Source organism: Plectropomus leopardus, chromosome 2, assembly GCF_026936395.1.
Source record: "Plectropomus leopardus strain MGB_pleo_1.0 chromosome 2, ASM2693639v1, whole genome shotgun sequence".
In the NCBI taxonomy this organism is placed as follows: Eukaryota; Metazoa; Chordata; class Actinopteri; order Perciformes; family Serranidae; genus Plectropomus; species Plectropomus leopardus.
Genome location: NC_142177.1, coordinates 15,026,201 through 15,037,754, shown reverse-complemented (window position 1 = coordinate 15,037,754; position 11,554 = coordinate 15,026,201). Strand labels below are relative to the sequence as shown.

General features: G+C 40.4%; 2 protein-coding genes across 3 annotated transcripts; one reads left to right on the top strand and one right to left on the bottom strand.

Annotated features, from left to right (window-relative positions):
• The first annotated feature begins 274 nt into the window (after window positions 1-274).
• On the top strand, window positions 275-9,299 carry aqp7 (aquaporin 7). The gene is made up of 7 exons (XM_042501856.2): window positions 275-412; window positions 3,351-3,529; window positions 4,815-4,941; window positions 5,042-5,179; window positions 5,308-5,426; window positions 5,554-5,771; window positions 6,500-9,299. The coding sequence occupies exons 2-7, from the start codon at window positions 3,392-3,394 to the stop codon at window positions 6,696-6,698; spliced, it is 939 nt and encodes a 312-aa protein (XP_042357790.2). The 5' UTR covers window positions 275-412; window positions 3,351-3,391; the 3' UTR covers window positions 6,699-9,299.
• Window positions 8,468-11,497, bottom strand: tpgs2 (tubulin polyglutamylase complex subunit 2). 2 transcript variants are annotated; one of them, XM_042501877.2, is made up of 7 exons: window positions 11,313-11,497; window positions 11,113-11,192; window positions 10,940-11,027; window positions 10,580-10,720; window positions 10,299-10,412; window positions 10,021-10,184; window positions 8,468-8,976 (listed from the first exon to the last, which is right to left on the bottom strand). In XM_042501877.2, exons 1-7 carry the CDS (start codon window positions 11,386-11,388, stop codon window positions 8,761-8,763), a joined length of 879 nt encoding a protein of 292 aa, XP_042357811.2. In that variant the 5' UTR covers window positions 11,389-11,497; the 3' UTR covers window positions 8,468-8,760. The 2 variants fall into 2 exon arrangements, with proteins under 2 accessions (XP_042357811.2, XP_042357803.2); XM_042501869.2 differs by having other exon boundaries at window positions 8,468-8,979; window positions 11,313-11,495.
• Between the last annotated feature and the right edge of the window lie 57 nt (window positions 11,498-11,554).

The window sequence follows — 11,554 nt, the reverse complement described above, 5'->3', positions numbered from 1 at the left end:
TATCAAATTTTGAATAATTTATTGTTTCTTTCCGTTTGTTTTAGTCTACCAGCTTGTACAGTTGTAAAAGGGTGACAAGCCGCTGGCCCCTCGTGATCTTTTACAACTTGGTTGATGTGTCTGCCTACAACTCCTTTGTACTGTGGACTGAGATCGACCCAACATGGAAAAAGGGGAAGACCTTCAAGAGAAGGCTGTTCCTGGAGGAGCTCGGCAGAGAACTGGTGACACCTCTTATAAGACGACGCCAGGTTCTCCCCCGCACACCAGATGCTGCCAGCATAGTCTTGGATGTCAGACAAAAAGCACCCTCTAACTCTGCAGTAACCAGCCCAGCTTCTCCTCCTGAACTGCCTGCAAGGAGGAGGTGCCAAATCTGCCCCAGCAAGAAACATAGCAAAACAAGAAAAAGGTGCCAAAAATGCTGTAGAAGTGTTTGCAAAAATCACTCCATTAAAGTCGTATTTTGCCACTCATGTGAATGAAGGCACACATACACAGAGATACAAAAGCCCTGTTTCCACCGCACAAAAACACCTGCAATCACCTGCTAACATCTGGCTTTTTAATGTAGTGGGAAAGATAACAATCGGTATCCACTCCTGTGTCAATTTACACTGCAGAAGTCACTGTTATTTAATGACTCCGCCTCCAATCTGTATCGCTAAGAACAGGACACTTGGGCAAATGCGACAAGACCCTTAATTGGCAGGATGCAATGACAGGCCGCCACTAATTATTGTCTGTGTCCACTTAAGCAACACTCAAACATTTTTCCAAAGTAGTGTGTACTGTAACCACCACAAAGTTTTCACTAGCCTTCATCTATGCTGCTCTCTACGTGACATCGAACATGACACACCAGACCCCCCCCGCCCCAAACCCCCCCCCAACACACACACACACAAACTTGTCTGTCACTGCTGTGTACACAGCTCTGGTCTACTTGCAATGGCAAAGTTGCCTATAACCTAATTTTGTTGGAAAAGTGGTAAAGCAAAACACCCACACGTTGGGACTGGTTTTTGTGAAAGTTAATGAGTTTACTGTCATTGCGCCTGATGTTCTGTTGTGATGTCTCTGCCCGAGTGGCGACCTGCCACAAATAAATTAATTTGTGGGAGACCCTGATCTTCTTCATCACCAGTGTAGCCAGTTGGCCCTACTGGATTTTAATTTCTGGAAAGTGTTCATGGCAGCAGCAAGTACAGAATGATTCGCAGAGCAAAACAAAATGCTGAGCTCATGTTATAAGGATGGTCGCACCAGGCTGGAACTGTGATGCTTGGGTTGAAGTAAAATACTGCATTTCTACTTTGACTTTCGTGAACAATCTAAATACTCTATCCATTCAGAAATAAAACACCTCAAAGTTAGAGTTTGTTTAGTTGTTTTCTGTCATTCCTCTTTTGTTTGGCATTTTCAGTCACTGCATTTCCAATGTGAACATTTTTAATTAGTGGTGTCAAACTTTAAACAACATTTATGAATGTATTGTTTTTCAGAGATTCCCAATTTATGTCTTTATTAAAACACCACAATGTGGCCCATTGCTCATTCTAACACTGGGTCACTGACCACGGGGTTAACCCTGGAAGACCACAGATGCAATAGATTTGACGACCAAATAATGCTTCTTGGCATTTCATTGGTTTTTAGTGTCACTTGGCAGTTTTGCTATGTTATAGTTGCACTATTTGAACATTCCTCCTGTATCAAGTAATAATGACAAGCATTTTTTCCAAAGTCGGCAGTCTGCAAAATCAATTGTTGTGAACACATTATTAAATGAAAAAGCAATAGTTCAGATTAAATAAGCATGTGTGGACATAATTGTAAGCTTTTGGAAATTTCCGCTGACCAATAGTCCATATATGTGTTGAACTTTTGGAAATTTCCACTGTCTATTAGTCCACTCAGGTGTGACTGTGGTCACTCAAGCTCTGCTTTTAATCAATACTTTCTGCTGCTTTGATTGATTACCCCACTGACCTCTGTTCTCTGGTAATTTAATGTGAAAGTATATAATACAGTAACTGTGCAGTTAACACAGTAAAAATGACCTATATGAATTGCTGTCAAAGAAAAATGAATAGACACACTAACTGCATCATTTTTAAATTAACAGATTAATCCATGTAATATACAGAATAATACTCTTTCTGAGGAAGTTATTGTTATTTTAAACCCTGCACAACATGCAGATATACATTCACTGGTAATGCATTTAGACTGAAACATCCTCATGTAGCAAACTGGGTCAGAACAGGTCTATCATGGTCTTCTGAGAACAGAAGACCATGATAGATTTTAGAATCTGTTTTACAAATTGACCTTAAATTTTGATCCATTAGCATGACAGATGTGCATTGACAGGGAGAAACAGTCAAGTATTACTTTTAACCAATTTTTAATTGTCAATTACAGGGGGCATTTGATATTTCTGTGTGGCACAGCAGGTTAATCTTTAACATTTTCCTTAGGTAAGGGGTGCCCAAACGTTTTTGATTGGGGGACAGATTAGATAATGTAAGTAATACCTGGGGCCCAGCTGCTTCTTGCATCATGTGGGTTATTTAAAAAAAATGTACAAATGAATAAACACATTGTTTTATCTTTTAGTAAAAAAAATATTCAATTATTATTTTATCCTTTTATTATCCTTTGCTGATGACATGTCTGATACCTAAAAGGATATGTCTGCTATTAGGTGACCATGTGTCTACTTGTTGTACATGCTGTTTATGAAAACACAGTTGTTCCACCTGTGCAGTTCCTACTTGGAGCCAAGAAAACTATCATTTTGATAATAGCCTATAATATATGTAGTTTAAAAGATAATTTGATAATTTCCTTGCTTGGTGCACATCTGCAGACTGTGTGACAATCCTGCCATCTTGAGGTGAAAGGGAAAAATGTAACGTGGTCTTGCTTCAAAAAAACAATATTGCGTGGTGGGTCACATATAATATATTTTGAACAATAAGATGTCGGCTGTTTAAAATCAGTACACAGGGCATGGTTGGCCCCTGTGCCGGACTTTGGACATGCCTGCCATGGGCTATTGGTATCCTCAGATAATGCAAAGCTCTCGGGGGAGGGGTCTGCCTCTGTGCATTACATATCAGAGGAGGGGGTTGGGTTAAGGCTATAAAATGTGGCCAAATCCCGATGCGTGTGTGTGACAGAGAGAGGGAGCCACACAAAGAGAGCAACACTGAAGAGACCTTAGAGAGGGTGGAGGAAAATAGAGAGTGTTGTTTGTGGACTACTGTGCAACAGGGGAGGAGGCGCCATAAAGATTTTTCAAGGAAATCTGAATTTGATCTCTATTTTTTTTTCTCAACCAGAAAATACTCCCCAAAACAAAAGAGAGGAAAGAGAAGAAAAAATGAAGGACTTGGTGCAGTCAGTAGAACTGGGGGTCTCTCAGCGGAACAGAGTCAACGTCACTCGACCCAAAGTTTGGCTGAGGAATGAAATTGTTCGGGTGGGACTTGCTGAATGCCTTTGCACATATGTCATGATGGTAAGAGAAGCATGATGTAATAATGAGTGATTTTAAACTGCAAGAAAAAGCCTCTCATATTCTTTACTCTGGTGACAATTTCACTTGCCACACATGAACTCTCCTCTGCTTTGAACATCACTGCATGCTTATCTGTGACAACCATGTGCTATTAATTATTAATGTCACGCTCTTGACCCTGATAATATGTCCTCTCTGTTAAATGAACTCACACACACAAGCACATTGCTGTCACATGGCCGGGGTCGTGTGGGGATTGGTGGGTTCAGGTGGGTGAGCCAGGAAATCTAGGGTTACAAGAGGAATGGTCAGGCAGAAGGCCACATGGAGAGGGTTGCAGAAGTCACATGTTATGTGTCAGCTGTTATAATAAACCATTTATGTAGAACCCTGGAAGAAATACATACACACACAGTGAACACATGCTGCACACACACAGGCATTATGTAGTGCTGGGCCTTGCTCGCTAAATAAACAGAAGTCACTCTTCACCTAAATACACAGGATTTTTGTAAGAGGAACCACACGTTTCCTGTCTTCTGAATGAATGTTTTTCTGTGTCAGCGTTTTTTTTCACTGGGACCACAGTCTCTTTCACAGATGTAGAAGGTAAATGAGCGTTAAGCTCAGTTCAGTTCAACTCTTCTTTCTCATGACGTGTGGATAAGTACAGCAAGCACAGCCAGCTCAAATGGGTTGCTCTACACTCCAGTCCAGTCCAAAACACTGCGCTAAAGCCACCTGCAGCCACCGCATCTCAATTAAGTTAGTTTTAATTAGGATATTCAGACATTCAGCATCTTCTGACTTTCACCAGATGTTGACAGAAGGAGGATGGTAAGCTCTCCTCACAGCTCTCATGTTAAATGCTGGCAGCTGAAGCTGACCTTCAGTTGTACTAGTAAAAGAATGGAGTATTTGTCTAGGTTATGGCAGCTGTACACAGACTTACAATGTGGAAAGTATGTTTGACCCTTTAGAGTAAGAGAGTATGAATAGGCAATAGCTTCCGGAGCACAATACAAAAAAAGTTATGTGTTGTAATGTTGTTTTTTGTGTGTTTGTTTTTCATCAGCTCTTGTTCTTGTTTGTAATAAATACAATACATATAAAAGAAAGTAATACCTTTTTCTGGGGAGGGGGTCGGGGGCAGGGGTAGCTGAAAAATGCCGAAAATGCTAGATCCGGCACCGGCTCTCTCTAAATTACACTGATGTTTTTTCCATGTATTTAGCTTTTTTTTTTTTTTTTTTTAACTTTTGTGATTGCCTCTCTCTGTGTCTAGGCGTTTGGCCTGGGATCTGTTGCCCAGGTAGTGACAGGACAGGGAGCCTTCGGACAATACCTCAGCATCAACCTGGGTTTTGGACTGGGTGTTGCTATGGGAGTCCATGTCGGAGGGAAGGTCTCAGGTACGTGTGAGAGCTGACCCTTGTAAATCCAGCTATTGAAAATAAGTCATAACAAATCACTGTTATCTAACACGATTCTCTCACTTTATTATCCTAACAGGGGCTCATATGAATGCAGCTGTGTCATTCACAATGTGCGCATTTGGCCGCCTTGGGTGGAAGATGCTGCCTCTGTATGTTTTTGCGCAGCTATTGGGGTCATTTCTGGCTGCTGGGACAATTTATGCTGTCTACCATGGTGAGGGCACTCTGCACTGAACAGCTGTATTTTTATAGAATCGTACACATGTGCTTCCTGCCATGTCTTTTCTGTACTTCTGCCACATTTAATAGTATATGTCTTCTCAATACTGTCTCCATACACAGATGCCATATTTGACTACTGTGGAGGAAATCTGACTGTAACAGGAGTAAAAGCCACAGCTGGTATTTTTGCCACCTATCCTGCACCGTACCTCTCCTTGATGGCTGGATTCATTGATCAGGTAACTATGAAACCGGATTACAGCTGCAAATCACAATCCTCTGACATATTTTGTACTGACCACTTTGCTTTGCTGAGTTGTTTTACACACAGCTGACTATGTGATGTTTGTTTTGTGTGTCTGCCAGGTGTTTGGCACAGCTATGCTGCTGCTGTGCTTAATGGCTCTGTCTGACCAGAAAAACAAACCGGCCGCGCCTGGAAGCGAGCCCATTGTAGTGGGTCTCCTGGTGCTGCTCATTGGCATTTCTCTGGGCAGCAACAGCGGATATGCTATCAACCCCACCAGAGACATTGCACCCAGGATCTTCACTGCCATAGCAGGCTGGGGGACTGATGTGTTCAGGTAGGATGTTTTGGCTTTTAAAGGAGGATTTGTTGTTGCTGAATGTCACTCTAACTAGGGGTAGTCGAGAGTAAAACATCTCTGTCAATCATTAAAAGACCCATGCAGCTTGTCCACACAAATTGAGATGGTATTACTAGTTATTTTGAAAAGGATATTTTGCAGATTTTTTTAAGCCGGCTGTGTATCATAGCAATGTGGATAGTATGTGTAAGTGATCGTTGTAAACTTATCTTCATCTTACCAGTGACCAGATCTCCCTGCTCATTTGTATCACCAGGCAGATTTTCTCTGGCTCTAGGGCTGTTGCTAAAACTACAGATTATACTTCCTAATTTTCAAATGACAGCCACCATGGACACAAAGAGTAGAGATGTGGATCGAGAGAGCAAGCTGCCCGCCTTTCTCTCGCAAATGCAGACCTAATTCAGTCAAACCTTAAAACTGGGCTGTCCTAATCAAATATAAACCAGCATTCTGTTACTGTATACCCAAGTTCTTGCCAAAAAATGTCCTTAGAAACATGTTTTAGACAGTACAGAGGCTGAAAAAACTGAGATCAAACAGTAAAATGCGAAGAATCTTTCCAGCAGTGAAATACTTATTTCACAATTTAAAAAGCTTAAACCTATTTAAATATTTATTGAAAACAAAAATAAATGTTTTTTTTTAAATCTACCCATGTGATTTTCTATCAATTCACAGTTGCCTTGTCTTTGTCTTTGCAGGGCTGGTAATGGGTGGTGGTGGGTGCCTATAGTTGCCCCCCTCATTGGAGGAGTACTGGGTGCAGGGCTCTACAAGGCCTTGGTGGAAATGCACCACCCTCCCATCTCTGAACAGGGTGATCGGCTGGTGAGGGAGTTTGAGGAGGAGACTGCCCCTCTGGAAAAACAGGAAAACATCTGTGCTAATGTATGCGTCTGAGAACCCGAGTACGTATAGTACTCTGGTATACTATAGTACACCAGCTGCGATGCTACATGGATATCTGTATGCAGCCGAAACATTCCAGGATGTGGAAGGGTGGAAAAATAGACGATAGACAAATTGCTTAGATGGCAAACAGGAGGACTTTCACAATAAGAGAGACTTGCTCAAATAAGGTTTTGGATATCCTAAGCAATTTTAAAATGATTGGTCTGTTTTATGTGATTACCTTCATCACCAACCACAACTGCAGTTTTTTGTACTTGTCAGTGACAGCAAAACATCGTTACACACAGCATTACATTATATGATGTTTTCATATAGGACCTATTGCTCCAATATATTATAGTAACTACATGAAGGAGAAAAGGTTGAAAATGAAGCCATTTTTATGCATGAAAGATGAAAAAAAAACACACCACAGGGCTTATATTTCATGTTTATATTATTGAGGTAATAGCAGCTGATATAACCTTGGAGGATACCATAAATACCATTCATTTTAACAATCAACAGGAGTCCACTTACATGAGCTTTGAAACTTGGTTTTATGTAAAGGAAAGTAAACAGCCCTCATACATTGCACTTAAATAAGCACGTATCCTAAGGAAAATAAAATAGGAACAGTAGGAGTTGGCTCCTCACAGCTTGAAAGAGCAGTAGCTCAACTAAAGATAATACACATATTCATCTCTCCAACAGTCCAGTGCACAGCAGCCTCAAGCTAAAAAGTGTAAATGTGTCTTGATTAACTTTGTAAGAGCTCCAAAGTGCTTAAACCAACAACTTAATTATAGATACCTATTAAGTCTGTACAGTGGTATGAGTTTGGCATCAGGAGCCCTAAATGAATAAAGCTAGCACACTTTATCTCTAAAATGCTGGAATATAACCTCCTCACATGACTTCATGGATATGGAGTCATAAGAGCAGATGTCATTAGGCAGAAATTATTCACCCTGAACACATTTTTTATTTTTGTGAGATTTACAGAAGAGCACAGCCTCAGTGAGGCACTGCAGTGATGCAGTCGTCAGTTAGTAACTTGATTACTAGCTTGATGGTTTATTGCAGTATTTGAAAATGTGACATGTCATGGTTAAGATTTGCATGCACTCTAAGGTGATGTAAAGCTTGATACTGAAGCTCTTAGGCGTCTCTCGGGTATTTAGAGTATACATACCAGAGATGCTCGAGTATGCTTAGTATTCACAACTTTTCTGTAAATTGTGATCAATTTCTTCATGTAGAATAATGTTTTTTTTTTTTATAATTCTGAGTTTTAAATTGTAAACAAAAGTCCAGCACTTTAACTTCCAAACTGAAATCTACGCCCTATTATTTTAATTTGATCTGATTCCTTCAATTTTACAGTATTACACTTTAAACATTGAGATGTGTTATTTACCTATTTTCCTACCTCTTTTAAAGTTGTACATATTATATGTATTATTAATGTTGTAAGATACATTCAAATTTGAACTATTTACACAAAGCCTTATTATAATGACTGCAGATATGAACTGTGTCCTTATTGAGTATTTTTGAGTCCTTACTGGTTACAGCAGTGGTACAGTTTGTGCCATGTCAGGACTATTTGTCATGTGCCAACTGCACGTCATCAGTTTTAATTGTCTGTTTTGAATTATTTTTACCACTAGGTGTCACAAATGAGGCTTCAAACAGTGAACCTATAAGCCTTGGTGCCTCATTTCTTCATCACTAATAGCATTGAAAGGTAAACAAAATGAATCAGGATTATCATGTTTGTGTTGTGGAAAATATTTCTCTTATTGCGTGAAACCTCAAACACATAAGCAAGGTTAGAAACACCTTTTTATACACCATGTTGCCTCCACCGGCCAGTGCCACTTGTGTTGAGCCGAGGAAAACGCTGGTTATGTATCTATTTAGACATGCAGCATTCCAAACTTAGTTTGGGACAACATGCTTAACCACACAAAACAATCCAGCCAATGATGGAACCACAGGCTGTTCCTCTGAGCCTTGTTGGACAGTAAAGTTTGTTAAAATGTTTTTCTTGGAAGGGAAGGATTTTTCACCGCTTTCCCCCACTGTGTTTCCCTGTGCTGCCTTGGCTCTTTGCAGTGCTCCCTGAGCTGCACTGTGTCGACTGCTTCTTCTTGGGGACGGGTACCTTGGCTTTGCCTTTGAAGGCCTTTGTAGGATCCAGTTTGTTGAGGTGGGAATCTCCAGCAGGATCAGCCAAGCTGAGCTCACTGCTGAAAGTCAGTGGCTGGTACAGCGATGCCCACTGCTGCAGATGAAACCAGAGAAAGACAGTTTACAATGCTGATAAGAGTTATTTAGACTAAAAAATAACAGAAATGAACAAGTACTATGTACTGCAATGCAAAATTCTTAGGAACATTTGGCATGTGATGCATAGATGTAAGGGACTTAAAGGACTAGTCTGCAAATTTCCGTTTTCATATGTTGAAGTAAAACACTTGTATGTTTTGTGTAAGAGTCTTAAGACTTGAGTGTTGTGTCATGTTGTTAAAGTGTTAAATCAGCCAACATTGTAGTATACTGTAAAGGGAATAGAATAAATGAAATGTTTTTATACACCTGCAATGACTTAAAGTGTGGTAAATAATATTACAGAGTCTGAATAAATTTTAACTAAACGTGGTTGGGCAAATACAAAGACAGAATAGAATATTAGCTAAAAGGTTTGGGCAGCATACATTTTTTTCATAGCGTCAAAGCTTCTTGACATTTCACTAGGGCACATAGTACATGACGGTATAGCTCTCTTAGCTTTTTCAGTCTCATTAATTAACAATATAAAATTACAAAATATCAATAATATAAATATAGTATTACACCTATTCTCCTTTTCCGACAGTACGCCTTTTGCATTCAGGTGTCTCGCTTTCACCAAATTTAGACTAAAGTTAGCTTAATTGCCTTTTTTAAATCATCCTAAAAACTTCTGACACACTTAATTCAAACTGAAAGAAACTAAATAAAACCATCTAGTTAGTCAGTTAGTCCATTTTTCCAACAATAAACACCTCTGGTTTGTTCGAAATAAACCCTTAATTCGCCAAGTTAGATGTGAAAATATGCTGTTTTCCCAACAGTGTCTTTCTTGTTGTCTTGTTTATCAGCTCAGCTGCCTGTTCAACCAGTACACTGATGCCTGATGGTGCATGATGGGCACTACATACAAAACATCCTCAGGATTTCTTAATACCCTGGTTTACTGTAGTACTGTGACACCACCCAAGCCTAGTTTTTTTAGATGTCATTTAGACCCCAACACATGAGCAAGGAGAGAGTGATTAGACACCTTGGCCTGGGGGCTAGGACCATATGGAGTGAAGGCATACTGCCATTCAGGCAGACCCAGGTGGGTGATCATCAGTCGGTAGTAGGAGGTGAAGGTTGATGTGAGGAAATGCCAACACAGTGAGCGATCAAGGAACCAAATTTCACTCTGCTGGGCTACCACACCTGGAAAACACAAAGACCAACAACATAATGATGATGCAGTATTAATGTCTCCATTTTTTCATCATTGTTCAGAGAAGTCATAAAAGCTGCAATTTGTTAATACAAACAGAACACCTGGAGTGCAGTTTTTGTAGACTAGACACACTTTTCCATTCCCGCCACAGGAATCCAGCTCGAAGATGCGGCTCCGTGAATCAAAATGGGGTGCAGCGGGAGCGTGCCCCGGCCCTGGCAGATAGCATTAATGAGTCTTGAATAAATATTTACTTTCCAATCAACATTTCATTCATTAGCCTGCTTTCTGCACAACTGAGCACACAAACAGACTTAATCAAACTTGACATGCTGTAATTGTTGAGTTAAGCCCACACGAGGATCTGACAGGTGAGGTTTACCGCTGTCTGTGTTGCTCTCCTCCCAGTCCAGGTCAGCCAATGAGGGTGCGTTGGGTAGAGAGAATAATGATACTGGTTGAAGGAGTGGGCACAGCCTGGCTACACTGTTAATCATCATGCATCCAAGGGGAACACACTCATCTGAAACACACACACACACACACACACACACACACACACACACACACAGAGTTACTGTGTCACAGAGCTAAAAAAAAACTTTAACACAAGTCTTTGGTGAAAAAATGCTATTACTATTATTTTTTTTTTATCATGTAATCTAAATAATAGCCTGAAAATAAGACTTTTGTAAGAGTGGTATTATTAAAGACAGCACCTAAAACTAATGAGGTCACCTACTGTCTAATTTAATGCTCCAGGTGAGTGTAAATCCATCAATGGTCAGATAGAAATCTCGCAGGTCCTCTGGCAAAATACAAGTGTTTTTCTGGGGAAGAAATACAGCAGGTTCTTATGATAATAACGAATGACTACACCAAAAACGTGATGTCTTTAAGGTGTCCATTTTTCACCTGCTCCCATGAAAGCAGGCTCCTCTTCTCTGCAGGCTCCCTCTCTACAAAACGCACATCGACCACACCAGGCATGTTCTCTGGCACAAAAGGGACACATTCATACAGTAATAATAATATCATAATTCAGTAAGACATCAGTGTGTTTGCTAGCTAACCCGAAGGTTAGTAGCTAATTTAAGCAAAAGTATGATACAAACCGAGTATTCGAGTTATGCCGAGCGTCAGTCTCTCTGCAACACCTTTAAACGTTAAGTTTTCTTTTGTCTCTTCCATTGGGATCACAAATTTGCACAAAACCCTTGTAGCATCCTCTGCAGCTATCAGCACTGTATCTTTTCACCTCTCTCCACAGATCTCAGCTGGCAACACACAGGAAGCGACAAGAGCAGCTTTGACGCATATCTCAGCCAATAGAAGCACGCTTTACTTCAGAGGAGCC

What these genes read in the sequence shown, in the direction of transcription:
- aqp7 (XM_042501856.2), top strand. Translation starts at nt 3,392, where the DNA reads ATGAAGGACTTGGTGCAGTCAGTAGAACTGGGGGTCTCTCAGCGGAAC. An exon ending in TGTCGGAGGGAAGGTCTCAG is followed by an intron (nt 4,942 to 5,041) that starts GTACGTGTGAGA and finishes TTATCCTAACAG; the next exon opens with GGGCTCATATGAATGCAGCT. An exon ending in TGGGGGACTGATGTGTTCAG is followed by an intron (nt 5,772 to 6,499) that starts GTAGGATGTTTT and finishes TTGTCTTTGCAG; the next exon opens with GGCTGGTAATGGGTGGTGGT.
- tpgs2 (XM_042501869.2), bottom strand. Translation starts at nt 11,388, where the DNA reads ATGGAAGAGACAAAAGAAAACTTAACGTTTAAAGGTGTTGCAGAGAGA. An exon ending in GCCTGCTTTCATGGGAGCAG is followed by an intron (nt 11,028 to 11,112) that starts GTGAAAAATGGA and finishes TTTCTTCCCCAG; the next exon opens with AAAAACACTTGTATTTTGCC. An exon ending in GTCCTAGCCCCCAGGCCAAG is followed by an intron (nt 8,980 to 10,020) that starts GTGTCTAATCAC and finishes TTTCATCTGCAG; the next exon opens with CAGTGGGCATCGCTGTACCA.